General features: G+C 41.9%; 1 protein-coding gene across 1 annotated transcript in view; it reads right to left on the minus strand.

Moving 5' to 3' along the window:
• itsn1 (intersectin 1 (SH3 domain protein)) overlaps positions 1 to 16,038 on the minus strand; it is a 71,296-nt gene extending 55,258 nt beyond the window's left edge. Inside the window, exons 1-13 of the mRNA XM_079730252.1 lie at positions 15,888 to 16,038; positions 9,720 to 9,776; positions 8,869 to 8,964; positions 8,643 to 8,706; positions 7,676 to 7,827; positions 6,087 to 6,272; positions 5,763 to 5,841; positions 5,304 to 5,407; positions 5,074 to 5,137; positions 4,563 to 4,700; positions 3,725 to 3,813; positions 3,408 to 3,547; positions 3,043 to 3,165 (exon numbers count right to left, since the gene is read on the minus strand). Of these exons, the coding sequence (XP_079586378.1) occupies positions 3,043 to 3,165; positions 3,408 to 3,547; positions 3,725 to 3,813; positions 4,563 to 4,700; positions 5,074 to 5,137; positions 5,304 to 5,407; positions 5,763 to 5,841; positions 6,087 to 6,272; positions 7,676 to 7,827; positions 8,643 to 8,706; positions 8,869 to 8,964; positions 9,720 to 9,747 (1,263 nt within the window). The 5' untranslated portion in view covers positions 9,748 to 9,776; positions 15,888 to 16,038. The remainder of the gene's footprint in view (positions 1 to 3,042; positions 3,166 to 3,407; positions 3,548 to 3,724; positions 3,814 to 4,562; positions 4,701 to 5,073; positions 5,138 to 5,303; positions 5,408 to 5,762; positions 5,842 to 6,086; positions 6,273 to 7,675; positions 7,828 to 8,642; positions 8,707 to 8,868; positions 8,965 to 9,719; positions 9,777 to 15,887) is intronic.
• Positions 16,039 to 16,174: the final 136 nt, after the last annotated feature.

Below are 16,174 nucleotides of genomic sequence, written 5' to 3' on the forward strand. Positions count from 1 at the left end.
AGCTTTGCCAGAACCTAAAGAAGGAGAAGGAAAAGAAGAAGAGGAGGAGAAGGAGGGGAAGCAGGGGAAGCAGCGAAAGCAGTCATAGACAGCCAGAATGACGTCAGAAAATACCCGTATTACCGTCGAAGATGCCCCTGCCACTTTTAAATCATTTGTTTGGCAGCATTTTGGGTACCCGGCGGAAATGATGAATGGCAGTAGAGTGACTGATAAGACACGGACAATATGCAAGCATTGTATGAAAATAATGTCGTACACCGCGGCTAATACGAGCACGATGCAGAGACATATACAGCACCACCACAGCGCGGTACTCAAATCAACAACTGCACCTGTGAAGAAAACACTAACAAGCCAGACAACGCTGACACACGGATTCGGACCTCAACTTCCACAGTCAAGCGCCAAAGCCACAACAATAACAAGAGACATAGGTGTTTTCAATGCAGCAGATATGAGGCCATTTTCTGTGGTAGAAAATCAAGGATTTCGGCGACTCCTCCACACACTGGAACCGAAGTACACCATCCCATCACGCACGCATTTTACCCGCATAGTGATCTCGAACCTCTATGGAGAGTCCAAGAGCAAGGTTGTACAGATACTGAAAGACGCAGAAAGCATCGCCATAACAACAGACGGTTGGACATCGAGAGGTACGCAAAGCTACATCACAATTACAGCCCACACAATCAACAATGACTGGAAAATGGAAAGTGTTGTACTACAGACTAGGCCACTTTTCGAGTCCCACACAGGGGCAAACATAGCTGAGGTTTTACAGACAGCTGTTACTGACTGGGAGCTTAAAAAACCCAACCAAGGCATCGCTATTGTTACTGACAATGCACGTAATATGGACGTGGTTGTGCGCGAGGCGGGATTGAAGCCGCACATTAAGTGTTTTGCGCACACTATAAATCTTGCAACCCAAGCTGGCCTCGGTGTTCCCCGCGTCGCTCGTTTGCTCGGGGGGGTGAGACATGTGGCTGCTTTTTTTCATCGGAGTTCAACGGCTACCGCGGTGTTAATGTCCAAGCAGAAACAGCTACAATTGCCATATCACAAGTTAATCATGGACGTTACGACGCGATGGAACAGCACGTTGGATATGCTGGCTCTTTACCTCGAGCAGCAAGCTGCCATATCAGCAGCTCTCACCAGCCCAGAGATAAGACAAAACGCCCGAAGCATTGATACACTTGACAGCTGCGATGTCAGAGATGCTGAAGACCTTGTGAAGCTGCTGCATCCTTTGAAGACAGCCACCACAGTGTTGTGTGAGGAGAAGAGTCCCAAAGTGTCTCTCATTGTGCCACTGAAGAGCATGATTGAACAGAACATGACACCAAATGATGGAGATTCCAGCACCGTGGCCAACACTAAGACTGCAATCCTCACGAATATTGCAAACAGATACAGTGGGGATGCCTTCAACTATCTGCTGGAGTGCACGGTACTGGACCCAAGTTTCCGGACTCTACCTCAGCTAGACCATGACCAGTGTGAGGCCGTCTTCCTGAGGGTACAGAACAAGGCAGGACAGTTGCTGCAAAAACAGGTATATCACTTTAAATTGTATTATGTATGTTTGTCAGCTAAACATTTTTAAGAGATTGATGAAGTGTGTGTGTGTGTTAGAAACATGAGAGCATCAGTGTGTGTGTGTTTGTGTGTGTGCGCTCTTAGCTGCTTATCAAATTTAACACCAGTGTTTCTTCTGTTTAAAGACCACAGCTGAGGAGAGGGAAGAAGGGGCAGCAGGTGGAGCTCACTGTCCCACACACGGTAGAGAGGAGGCTGTGAGAGATGATGAGCCCAAAGTGACAGATCCTGCTCCCAAAAAGACAGCACTTGAGGACCTGTTAGGGAACTCTTTCTCTACTGAGCCAGAGGAGTCCAACAGTTCAAAACAGGCTGAGAGGGAAGTTAAAAACTACAGAAAAGAGGCCTCTATCCCTCTCAGTGGCTGCCCTCTGAAGTGGTGGCAAGAACACTCCTCCCAATATCCTTTGCTGTCTCACCTTGCCAAAGCATGCCTTTCTGTCCCTGCTACCTCCGTTCCGAGTGAGCGCATCTTTTCAACAGCAGGAGACATAGTCAATGCACAAAGATCCCAACTGCTGCCAGCGAATGTGAACATGCTTATATTCTTAAAAAAGAACATGGCTGTGTAGTTGCACCAAGTTGTCAGTGACATACTTGGTCAGACTCTGTTTGCACTACTTGCACTCTGTATTGACAGAGTAAAACTTTGATTTGGTTTTGCACATAATATTGTTTGAACTTGAAAAAAAGAGAATTATTTAATTTAATTTATTTTACTTTAACTTTTATAAATTTTAGTTTTAGTTTAAATTTCATGCATGAAAAGAGTTACAATAAAACATCTCAAAATGCATGTGCAACTCGGTGAAATAAAAGTCTGTTGGTCCAGTCATATATTTTGTCATTGTAGTTTTCTTAAAATCTCGTCTCGTCTCGTTCTCGTGAACCCAATATCGTGTCTCGTCTCGTCTTGTTAGCTGAGTATATCGTCACACCCCTACTGTCTTGTGATACATACTGACCCCTCGGCCCTGGGCTACAGCCCCCCGCCAACACACACTGTGTGACAGTTATTGTTATGGAATCCATTGTCAGTCAAGTTATCTGATGATAACATTAATGTGAGTTATGTGAATCTACGTAGAAATACCTAATATAAAATATTAACGACTAATTTAGAGTTGATTTCCTCTAAAAATGTTCAAACTCTCTTCTCCCCGGAAGTCCATTTCCTCCCACATCATAGTGTTGATCAACAAGCTCTTCTCTCTCCTCCTCCACCCTCTCCTCTGCATCTCTCCTCCACTACCTCTCCTCTGCACCTCTCTCCTTTTCCAGCCTCTCCTCTACACCACTCTACTCCCCTTCCCTTTCTCTGCGCCGCTCCTCCTCCCTGTCTCTCCCCCTCAACTCTTTCCTCTCGATCTCCCTGCACCGCTCCTCCTCCCTCTGTCTCTCTAGCCCCCTTTCCTCCTCCCCTCTCCTCCTCACCTCTCTCCTCTCGATCTCCCTGCGCCGCTCCTCCTCCCTCTGTCTCTCCAGCTCCCTCTGTTTCTCCAGTTGTTTCTCCAGCTCCTGCTGCCGCCGCCTCTCCTGCTCCATTCGCTCTCGCTCCTAACAAAATACAATTTATTAAAAAGATAAATTCTTTCAGCTACATGAATAAATTCGACCATTTTTGACTTCCTGGATTTATTTTAAACTATATATTTCACAATTAACATTAAACTTCTTCTTTAATTACTCATTAATATAATGGACTTGATGGTAGAATACAGGTGTTTATTTGTATACGTGGTACCAGGGAAAGAGGGCAAACGATAATACCATTGTATTTATTTGAAAGGGGACCCCACCTTCCTTTCCTGCTCTTCTCTCTCCAGTGTGGCCAGTCTCTCCTGCTCTTTCCTCTGCAGCTCCAGCAAGGCCTGGCGCCTCTTCTCCAGCTCCAGGTTTCCACGCTCAAAGTTCTCCCTCTTCTTGTCCTCAAAGGTCACTAGAGGGTAAGGGATGGACATGGATGGATGGATGGAGAAAAACAGACAGAAGACGGTGTCAAATATATGAAGAGTTTTGTTTTTACTTTACACTGGTGGTAATTAGGCTTTAGAAGAGTGTGTCGAAGAACTAAACTCATCCAACGTAATGGTACATTGAGCCAGCGACCAATCACCTGGTAGCTTCTGGTTGGTCTCAGCTTCCTCCTCAGCCTCCTCCTGGACGCTTTTCTGGTCCGACTGCACACTGTCGCTCCGTACTCTCCTTAAACACGCACAGCTTTTAATGATACCGTGTCCCTGGTCTTCTGTGCCCTCTGGCCTTATATTCTATTCTATTAGGATTATTATGCCTAGGTATTTTTGCTATCAAAAAGGGTTGCAATGATGATATTTATGCATGGTTCTACGGTTGTCCCTAGGATCTTGTTTCCCATGGGGGTGTTTCCACTAGCTAGTTTCAGCCATAGAAATAAGAAGTGGCAGTAAGCGGGCGGTATTAATAAAGGTTTCATGGTTTTCACCCTATTTAGCAGCTTTTTCAAAAAAGGCAAAATAAACCAAAAAGTCCCCCCTCCTACTAATTGTATGAGGGTGGTAATTGAATGAATCTATTGATTCATTCTAGTGATCTATTTCTCTTTTCATGTGATCCATCAACCACAATAGCGCCTGTAGGATTTCTGCTCCACTGACGTCCACGCAGCAATCCAAAGGGAAATTGTAGCATTGTTAAAATAACACATTTGTTCAAACGGATTGAAGCAATTCAGTAGTCAAAAGGAAAAAATATCTGTTGATAAAGCGGGGTTGTTAAGCACTGATCACTTCCGGCTATGACTCAGACTGGGAAAGAAGCGAATTGTGAATGGTTTCCGTGGCATTCTCAGAAAAACATCAACCTCGGTGAATAATTCCACACCGCTGCAATAACAGCACACAACTTGTTGATCTCCCCTAACAGCATATATTATCTATTAAACACAGAGCCGTACATCCAGGTGAGAAGTTCACCTGAAGGTGGGAGGCAGGTAGTCTGGGGGGAGGATGGGGGGGAGGGGGAGCCCCGACATGGCCATGTCGATGAGGTGCATGGCTAGGATGAACTCCTCAGCCGTCAACTTGCCATCCTGGTCTATGTCTGATAAACTCCTGGGAGGGGGACAGTACACATGAATGGTTGATCAAACATGAACAAAGGGGTTGGGAACAAACAGACTATTTAAGGTATTTAATATTGATCATGAAATCCTGCAATGGATTGTGTTAAGTGGGATTTTTTCCGAACATTGTGACGTATGGGAGCAATATGTATAATTTAGAATGTCGGTCATGGAGTCGTTATTATCCAGGGTGATAGAAAACTGAATCTTCCACAAAGAGTGTTGTATGTTTTTAGAAAAAATCCCTCATGTACATTAAATATTAAAATATGTGTAGTGTGTGCAGTGCAATGCAAGTAGGAAACATATTTTGTGCAGTGCAAAACTGTGTGCCTGTGTACGTAATGTTGACTGAAGTTTACCATATAGAAGCTAGCTGGGTCTGAGGAAGACTGGATTGCATGAGAATAGTACGAGCTTGAGGACCTGAAAACACACACACACACACACATGCACAAATATAATTAGTTTCTTAGAAAGGATTGATACAAGTTCAAAGAACAGGGGGACACACAGACACACACACACAGGGGCAATTTGTGTGTGTGTGTGCAATAGTGTGTGAGTAAATAAAGTGGCAGCCGTCATTCACCAGTGAGGTGTCCACTCATCATCTTGTCCTGGGAGTTGAAGAGTTGCCTGTACTTAAGCCTGGATGACTGAGGAACTGCCCAATCAGGGGGCGGCGTCAGAGCACTGGGCGGGACAAAGGGAAACATTAACTCATACACACATAAAAACAAACCTATTGAAATACCAAGAGAACATGTACAACACAACCCCACAAACATTGTAATCTCATCGATAGACCTCCTTTATTCACCATGTTTTCCAAGTCGAAACATAGATGGTAGTTAGATGGTAATATTCAGCAGATGATTACAATAAACCAAACCCGCAATTAAGCACACATACAAAATAATATTAAAAAGTATTGACATTTCCTAGCACATACATAGCCTTCAGAATAGATAGATATCCACAAGGTGAGAGACTGAGTGAAGGCTGTTCCTGTGGCTCACTGTGGGTCATGAACTATGATGGCCGTTACCTAGCAGCCTCCACAGACGGGCCCTTCTGGAGCTTGCTACTGGAGCGGCTGAACGACGAGGACTTGTTGACGGAGGAGCCTGGAAACAGAGGACAGCTGGATGAGACCTACCAGGAAGATCACCGGTTTGCTCGTTGGATTACGACACACAGACAGAGACAACTTTGTTTAACTTGGTTCAGTGCTTCGGCATCGCACTCCTATGATATCATTTTGCTATATACATGAATGTTACCTGTATATAACACTCTTTTGTAACTTTTGTAACTATCATGGTTAAGGATAGTCACCGGTTGTAATTAAAATTATATTTCACTTTTGTACCTGGATGAGGGAAGCCTGCGATTGGCTGAATCATGCCTGTGGGAGGGGCCCCATTGGAAATGGGTGGGGGCAGGGGAGGCGGGACCGAGGAGATGAGGGGCGGGGACACCCCCACCAGGAGCGGAGGAAGGGGTAGAGGGGGGACCCCTGGCAGGCCGGCTGCGATGGAAGCCATAGGAGGCATGCCTAGGAGGTGGGCGATGGCAAAGACAGAATGAGAATCAAAAACCCTTCTGCTTAGGTCTCAGACACTGTACTACTACTAGCTTGCTTAAATTTATTATTTCTTAAGTCACTAGAGGACCATGCCTTTGATCTGGTACTAATTATGTTTTTTTGTTATTCATGCCTGTTTAAAACCATGCTTCCGATCACCATTTAACTTTGACCCAGACCTTTGGGAGAAACACTGTACTAAATGATTAGATAAGGGAACAGGACTTTGCTAAATAGCAAATCAGAGAAGCATTGTAGAATTATCTTTGTTTCCGTTCAATTAAAATTAATATGAGATCAATTCATGGTGACTAAAGCAAAGGTCCACATGAAGAGAGCAGGCAGCATTAATATACTCTGACTCATATGTTCACCTCAGCGGAAATGGAAACATGGAGCCGGGGCCATCTCTGTTCAATTATCATGCATTATTAAGTTCTATGGCCTTTTGGAAGGTGTTCTTGCTGGTAACATTAGAAACATGCTTTGTATTTGACGCAATGAAGGAACTTGGATGCATAGGACACAATAGATGTTTAGCAATGCACAGAACACACATAATCATATTGATAATTCACTGATTGATGGCCCACCTATCATTCTTGGCCGATGTACTCCCTCAACACGTGAGTATTGATGTGTGTAGATGTATCACAAGTACTATTGGTACATTTGATTATATTTTGGTGGTGTATTTTCCATATAGTCAAGGTTGTTATCCATTATTGCTCCTTTCCTCATGGCGCATTTCCGGTTCAGTATGAGCTGGGCTATACCGCACCTTCACTACTTGGCTGAGGCGTGCTGGGCCGAAGCACTGCCGGTGGAAATGCGCCAATAGTGCATGAGATTGTGTCTGACAGCCTCATTCCAATAAACAGTAAACCTACTGATTCCTTCTCCTTTGTTAGTGATGTAACATTAAATATATGTTATGCTATAAATGTTACATCACTACATCAACGTTCCTTTACAGATAAACTTATAGGTTAGACGGTGTGGTGTGGTTCCACTCTAAATGAGTCTAAACCAAACGTATTTTTCATCTGCCCAACTAATTACCAATAACTCTCATATAACGCTAACCGAGAACCCTGATATAATCGGCATACAATGATTTTCAACAGAAACATCCTATGTATACATTAAAAATATGTATATAACGTATCAGACCGGCCGATCACATATTGAAAAGCTTGGTGATCGGATCGGCTGATCACATTTTAAAAAGATTGCTGATGGGTATCGGATCGGCCGATCACATATATTAAAAAGATTGGTGATCGGATCGGCCGATCACATATTGAAAAGATTGGTGATGGTTGTCGGCCCAAAGAAAGGTGAAGGGGCATCCTTTATATCGCCAGACTCACCAAAGGCAGTCTGCGGTGGCAGAGGGGGGTTCATGCTGGTGGGCAAGCTGGGGGGCAGAGGGTGACCCTGGAGTTTCAGTTTGATGAGTTTCATGGCTATAGAGAACTCATAGATATCCATGCGGCCGTCACTGTTCATGTCAGCCAGAGCCCTGCCGACACACAAAAAACACACATTATTTGGTGCTATTGTCCATGTTTTACATTTACATTAAATCATTTAGCAGCAGTCACATTTAGCCCAGAGACTTGTAGACCTTTCATACATGCACTCCAGATAAACTCAGGTCTGCTAATGATCAGTCGCCTTTTCACACATGAAACACACAACAGGATATTAGCCTCATCAGACGTGTTCACACATCCTAGAGATACTCTATAACCTGTAGTATACTTAAGGGCTGGCGGCTAAGCAGAGTGTGTAAGAGGCCTGACGGGAGCAGGAATAGTATTCAGTGGAAGTCGCAGTGTTTTGTTTACAACACATCGAAGATGCCGGGTAGGGCTACCAGTACCAATCCCGTAATGCAGACACTTTTTGTGGCGATATCAATGCTGCATTTATTAAGACTTTTCCAAAATATCAACAGAAGAGTGGAAAGCAGAAAGAAGTTGGAACCTAAAATACAGGACAGAAGTGAAAGAACGAACTAGCTACACTCTGTACCCCCGGTTTCGTTTTTTTAGCAGCAACAAAAAAGTTCCAGTGATACACAACCTTTATAAACTTTATTAATATACTAGTTCAATTACACCAGTGTTGTTGGATGTGGTACAGTAACAAGTATATAAATGTGCTTTTCAAAATATAGAATGTGTGCAATTTCTCTAATGCTGAATTGCAATCATTGCTAAAAAGCATATTTCAATCTTCACAAAATAAAAAGGATTCACCTTAATGGTTAGATGATTTTAATGGAAGTAAATACATGCATCAAAAACGGTAATCACAGGTCACGTGACTCACCAGATTTGGGCCAGGATTGGAGGGGGCAGTCCAGACTGGAGAAAGAAGTTCCTGGCCTGGTCCCCTAGGGATCAATAGAGGTGAAACAGGTAATCCAACTCCAGGCTTACTGTGGGTGCTACCATCCAAGAGTATCATAACTACTGTAGGTGAGAATAATATGAAGGAAGATTGTTTCCTATGGTGCATTAGGCGTTTGTGTATGTGACAGTGTGTTGAGCATTACCTGTGATATACCCTCCAGCAGGGGCAAGACTGTGGAACTGCTGATCATGTTTGGCCCTTTCATCCAACGAGATCATAAACACATCTGATACTGGACCTAACACACACACACACACACACACACACACACACACACACACACACACAGAGAGGAAGTGGGACAAGATGCTCTGGGTCTATAGTTCACATCCACTAGAGAAATTAAGATGAAAGAATGAGCAGTGAAAAATATAGAAGGTCCGATCTGGGAATGGCCATGAACATTCATGATTAACATTTAGGGTGCAATGACCTAGAGATAAGGACCCCCCTATCTGCAAATAAAGAGAGGACACTAGAGGAGTCTTTTCCAAAGACTGGGTCTGGGAGATTTTATTTTGTTGTTTTTTTACAAAACAAAATATATATTTTTCTTTTCTCTCTCAAAAACTAACTAACTACAAAACACAGAACTAGACTGAACGCTGCACCCGATATGCACGTCATGCTGTTCTGTTGTACACCGGACTGGAATGCAATCCTAAAAGGCAAGCAGGCCCAACGATCACATTAGCCAGGTAAATAGCACATAATGTGCCTAATGAGAGTTGACGTACAATAGTCCTGATGTTTATACTGTGAATACTGTGAAAATCCAAAAAATTCTGGGTGCCAAGAATTTTTTGGGGGGAAACACTGCACTAGAGGATACTGCTGACATGACATAGATATAGGTCTCTAACATGTTTGTTTGACCACACTGGGCTCTGTGCATCCTAAGCAAATGAGACTCATATATAGACTAGCAGAAAGACAGGCACAGGAAACCACATGAGACATGAGATGAGGAGATGGGCAGGCAACAAAACAAACCTGCAAATGTGGTAGGGAACTGTGCCATGGTTCAGTCAGTCTTCAGATAGGCCACACCTAAAACAAAACAATGACAACAGTGGTTGTGATAAGGTGCTTATGTCTGCAAATGCCCTAGAATATAGTTCACTTCCACTGGAGTGATGCAGTGCAGACATTGACTCATAAAAAAAAAAAAGTCCCCCCTCCTACTAATTGTATGAGGGTGGTAATTGAATGAATAGAATCGGTAGTGATCTATTTTCCTTTTCATGCGATCCATCAACCACTATAGCGCCTGTAGGATTTCTGTTCCACTGATATCCATGCAGCAATCCAGAGGGACATTGTAGCATTGTTAAAACAACACATTTATTTTAACGGATTGAAGCACTTCAGTAGTCAAAAGGAAAAAATATCTGTTGATAAAGCGGGGTTGTTTAGCGCTGATCACTTCCAGCTGTGACTCAGACTGGGGAAGAAGCGAACTGTGAATGGTTTCCGTGGCATTCTCAGAAAAACATCAACCTCGGTTAATAGTTCCACACCGTCCGTTGCAACAACAGCACACAGCTTGTTGATCTCCCCTACCAGCATATATTATTTATTAAACACAGAGCCGTACATCCGGGTGAGAAGTTCACCTGAAGGTGGGAGGCAGGTCTCCAACATGTCATCTTGGAGAAAGTTATCCTATCCCCCTCCCCTTGTCAACGTCGGATAACGCTTGGTGAATTATTTGATTTACTTAGTATAAATTTACTTGAGTCTTTATCGATATTAGATAACCACTAATAAAGAAACAATTTGTATCTGGGCCAGTATAAATTGACTTCGGGCAAGTAGAATTCCGACCCACTGGCCCGACTGGGCGAATGGAAAAAAGCTTAGCGTTGAGCACTGCAGTTAGATGGCAACCTTGCACACACACACACACACACACACACACACACACACACACACACACACACCTCTTCATTGTCACCAGCCACTAAATGATTGGGTGGGAAGAATCTTTTGGCACCTCAGGATTCGATTCAGAGGTCAACGATTAGATTCTAAAACGATTATTGATGCATCTTGAAGCAAAAAAAAAATGTATGGACATTTCCATGCAGGATTTTCAAAAAAATATCTGAATTTCCTACTCAGTTTGCTAATCACTCAGATTAATTACCTTATCTAATATTTTATTAGAGAAAAAGCTTTTGTCACAAATATGACTTTCTATTAACAATACAATAATCAATGCAGCTTGCATTACAACACACTATGGAAGAAGGTAAAAAATAAACAAATTTAGTTTTCTATTCTTTCTAATCTTTCTTTTCCATGTCATTAAAGAAAAAGCTGCCCTTAGTCAATTATAAGAATAAGCACTTGTTCGTCATTCTTGTGTCTGGTTGCGAGTTTGCGTGCATGCTATGTGTAGGCTGAATGACAGTCGCGTCCAGACAAATCAGATTGGCAGTACACATTTAAGATAAATTAAATAATTTTAAAACTACTCAAATTATCCCTCTCTGTCTAACAGAATGTTGCAGGAGGCGAACAAATTTAAAAAAAATAAAATAAAAAAAATTATATTATTTTTTATTCCGATAATTAACTTATCTGAATCGAGACTAGGGATCGACCGATAGAGATTTTTTAAGGGCCGATACCGATACAGGCTGATGAAAAAAATACATTTTTTTCATCAGCCTTAGCCGATAACCGATACGCCGAAACCGATTTTCTTGAGCCGATATTTGAAGCCGATAATACCCTGGAAATCCAGAGTTCTCGCGAGAGCACAATTTCAATTTGCTCAGCGAGTCACTCTGGGAACGAGCAATATACTCGTGTATATTCTGGGTCTCCCCTGGCCCAGAACATTAATCAATCACATTGATGTATCAATATAGGCGGGCCAAAAGCGTTGCTGTTTTACCGACCGGATACGGCAAGAGTCTTATCTATTGGTTAGCTCCACTGGTCTGGATACGTCACCCCTTGCATTCTTCTGATTGGTCATAGTGTTATCCAGTGATATTTTCAAATGCATGCTTGGTGCCGCCCCTCGAGTTAGGCCATTTTTATTACTCGTTGCCAGACCCTACAGCTTTCTAGATGTTGGTCTGGATTTCCAGGCTAAGCCTCCTTCAATTTACATCATAAAAATGACACAATGATGATAACAAATGTTACAATGTCTAAATTTTAAAAAATTAACATTGATTGAACTGTCTGTAAAACATGCCCAAAAAAATAAATTAAGAAATCGGCCGATACGATACACGTAAATAAACGCAAATATTGGCCGATAATATCGGCCGGCAATATCGGCCGGCCGATATATCGGTTGATCACTAATCGAGATGGAATCGTTCTACACAGAATCGCGATGAATCGAAGAATCGATTATTTTCCCCACTCCTACTAAATGATAACAATAGCCTGACAGACAATGAAACAAATGCCAACAAAGATATAAAATAAAGAAATTTAGCAAATTTTAAGTGTTGGAATTATTGATGGGTTTTTACAGCCCCAAGCACTGCTGATCCTGCTCATTCTCAGATAGAATGATGTTGATTAAAGATTGGATAATTTTGATTAACACACAAGCTGGCCATTTTATGCAATCAAAATTATTTTGGACAGTTATAAATCAGACACAACATCATACAGTATGTGTTCTAAATTGTGTACAATTTGTACATGTGGCTTTTGGAAGTTTTTCAAAAGTTTCACAGTACAGAGAAAACTATGCAGATGGTCATTAGGGGTCCACGAAGCCCAAAGGTTCAGCATGTGAAGTAAGGTTTGTATACCAAGTTTCCGATATTTCCGGCCTCCAGGTGTCTAGGCTGACCTTGACCATTCAATAAAGCGTCCCCTATAGGCTACAGGCTATAGGTTCCAAAGTCTTTTGAGACCTGCTTACCACGAATATATATTTGGTCGACAAAGGCTTTGCTGTAGGCATTACGATTCAAAACATATTCCAATAGTCGCAATAAGGCATCCACAGATACTCTGTGGATTCTTAATGATAGCATGAGTGCTTTCTGGCCCATTATCAAGTATATGCCAGACAGCTATGAATCCTGGCACATTTATGTATTTCCTGCATACTCAGTATGCAAGACACGTCGTTCAGAAACTCATTCAAACACTCACAGTGGCATTCTCTCCCTCTACTGCTCCATTTTCTTTGCCTATTGAAGAGAGAGTGTGTGTTTGTGCGTCTATGTGTGTTAGCCTTTGTTTCTCTGATCTAGTTAAACTGGTTACTAGCATCCCCCTAGTCACACACACAGGTTTTTTTTGTGTAGATATTAATATAACAACTTGTATGGGGCTTTGAAATTACTATGTTTACAAAAGAGTAGCTGATTGTTCATTATTACTCCCTTACAGATGCCAATACCAATGACTCATCTTTAATAAATAGCACAGTACTTCACAGATGAATAGGAAAACTGAATTAAAGTTGAACTCTCACTTCAAACTTGAATAGTCAGGCATCCACCCGCATGTGTAGCAGTTTTTGCTACTATCAACCCCTAAGGTAGATGTGGGACCCCCAGACAGACAGTCAGGGAGACAATACACAGCTTTTCAAACTGCTTTGACATACGAATAGGTTATCTTATACGGTCTTTGTTTGTGGAAGCCGCTGCCCTTTCTTATACACACACACAACACTCCACAAATCTTCTTTCTCACTGAATCATTTCCCCTGGTTTTGTAATTATGAAACTAAACGTAGCAAGCGCGCAACAATAAACATGTGTCCTTAGTTGGGTTGGGTGGACGTAGGAAAGGACTAGCCTATGGGCTGCTAGGGGGTATAGAAACATGGGTTTAATTATGTGTATTACCCCACTGGTCCAACCTTGAATTCAATTCTTTACTGGGTTTGGCTACAAATTGTTTCCATCCCTTTGGCAGTGGAAGCCCCACCATTCCAGAGTTGTTGACTGTGATGGCGTAATATAAATGGCTCTAGCCCCATAGCACATTAGTAGGGTTGAAAAGGCGTGGAAAATTTCCGGTAAATCTTCTGTAAATTACCATGGGAAGTTAAGCTTTGGAATTTTGGAAATGCTAAAAATCTGAAAATTATGGGAATTAACAAGGAATTTAGGATGATTTAACCGAACTGTATCATATCCAAGCAGAAATATATACTGTATATATTTTTTTTGTTATAAGTAGACATCCATGCAAAATAACACTTACAAAATAACTATTAAAGACTACAAAAACTTAAAACTACTAAAAAACATAATTTTAGCAGATTTATATGTAAGTAGAACCGTCACAAGTTCTAATTATTTTATTTTTTCATTGAAGAGCAAAACCATGAATTTTGAGTTAAATATGTTCTGGGCTCAAAAGTGTGTTCCAGGGTAGTGCTGCACGATTTGGTGAAAAAGTCATATTGCGATTATTGTGAACAATATTGCGATTTGCGATTGCGATATAATAAACAAATGGTGTCATGAGTGTACTTGCTTGGTTATCAAGGAAAATGCACACAGATTACTGATAATTTTAAAATGTTTCTTTCTCAACTCAAACATACAAACTTAAACCAGCAAAACTAAAAAATGTGTACAGTACTGTTTTCAAAATAACAATATTTTACAAAATTAAATATATAATCAAATATATATTTTTCAAAATAAAGGCATTTCTGCTGTGCAAACTTGTTAGGTTTTCTCAATAGCACAACAAAATAAAATAAATAGAATAAATAAGAAAATACATATTAAAAAAATTGCAGCCTTTGCGGTTATACAATCGCAAAGGCTGATATCGCAATTGCGATTCATTTAATCGTGCAGCACTAGTCCAGGGTTCTAAAAGTCATCAGTGCACATGTGATAGAGATATGCAAAGTGCATGTAGGGGTTTGTGGTCTCAATAGCTCTGCAGTAAGCAGCATGATTGAGGAATAGCATAGATATTCAAGTTTACTTGCATGAAATCTGGTTGTGTTAGTCAAGATTATGCTAAAATATATTTTCCCCAACTATATTTAAGTCCAATGTTAAGAGCCAACCTTTCATTTTGTACATTCCCGGTTTATTCCCATAAATTCCTGTTGATTCCCATAAAAAGTTTCCAACTTTGAAAATTCCCGGAAATTTCAAACCCTACACATTAGTACTATCAGCTCCAGCTCACTTCCTCATTACGCATCTCTAGACAGCTTATGACATTGTCCTGCGTACTACGGTGAGGGTTTCAGTGCGCCCCCTCCCTTCTCCGTTCCATTTGGGAACATGTTTGGTTTCATTTCGCCTGTTTCGTATAGTTTAATTAATTAATTAAGGGCGCCACCAGAGGGCGCCCTCAACACATTTGCCGCCCTAGGCGATCGCCTAGGTCGCCTACGCCGAGCGCCGGCCCTGGCTGCAGCTGGAGCTTATTTAGAGACTCCCCATGTCCACACCGCTATGCAGAACGGGTGCACATAACCAGAGACAGTCGACATGGATATTTGAATGCGACCATACTGCATGGATCTTAAAAGGTGTACAGTAGGTATTGGCAGAATTTCCTCTTGCCCAAGAGCACAATCTGAGCAGATACAACTTGTTCATCTGACAAATGCCTCTCACTAGCACTGGAAGGTAATATCTACGTAGCACCTAAGTTAGTGTTGACACATGGACTTATGGAAGTTGATAGTACATAATTGTGTTGTATTGAATGGGTTCATGTCTGGTACCCGCTAGGGGAAGGGTAACCTAGCCACACTGAAGGAAGGTTACCCTCCCCAAACTAAAGGAAGGGTACCCTACCCAAACTGAAGGAAGGGTACCCTAGCCACACTGAAGGAGGGGGACCCTTCCCACACTGAAGGAAGGGGACCCTCCCCATACTGAAGACCCAGCGTCAAAACCAGCCTGCTGATGCTGTGATTTAGCTGCTGCTCCTGCTCATCAGTCTAACAGCAGTCTGAAGCTGTATCAACCAGCTCTTTGTTAAATACAGGCTAATAGACCCGAACACAAATCTGTAATTTAACCAGTGTGCTAGCACACAGGACAACATGAGCAACTATCCTGGATAACCCCATGGATACAACAGATTAATGAAGCTATCAGGCTAGCTGTCCAGAGGCTAACGTCAGCTCGTTAGCCGCTCAGGACATTCTTCCACATCATACGTCTTGTATTCTGCTCTTACCTCATAGTCAAATTTCCATTATATTATTTGATAAAGTAGATCCCAGTGAAATGATGTAGCCATACAACGTATAACCTTCAAATACTTCGCTTTTAATTCACCAAAGCCCTTTCCTGTGAATATCTCTGATCCGAAATCCCGACCGAGGGAGAGTTGGAAAATGGGGTAATGTTCGTGGGATATCGCGATATTTCAAAAGAATGTATGTAGAAATGGCAATTGGTGCTTTATCGCGAGATTTTGTGCAAGAATACAATTTGATCATGCACACCTTATTAAAATATCGT

This window comes from Pollachius pollachius (assembly GCF_949987615.1).
Source record: "Pollachius pollachius genome assembly, chromosome: 2".
Lineage (NCBI taxonomy): Eukaryota > Metazoa > Chordata > Actinopteri > Gadiformes > Gadidae > Pollachius > Pollachius pollachius.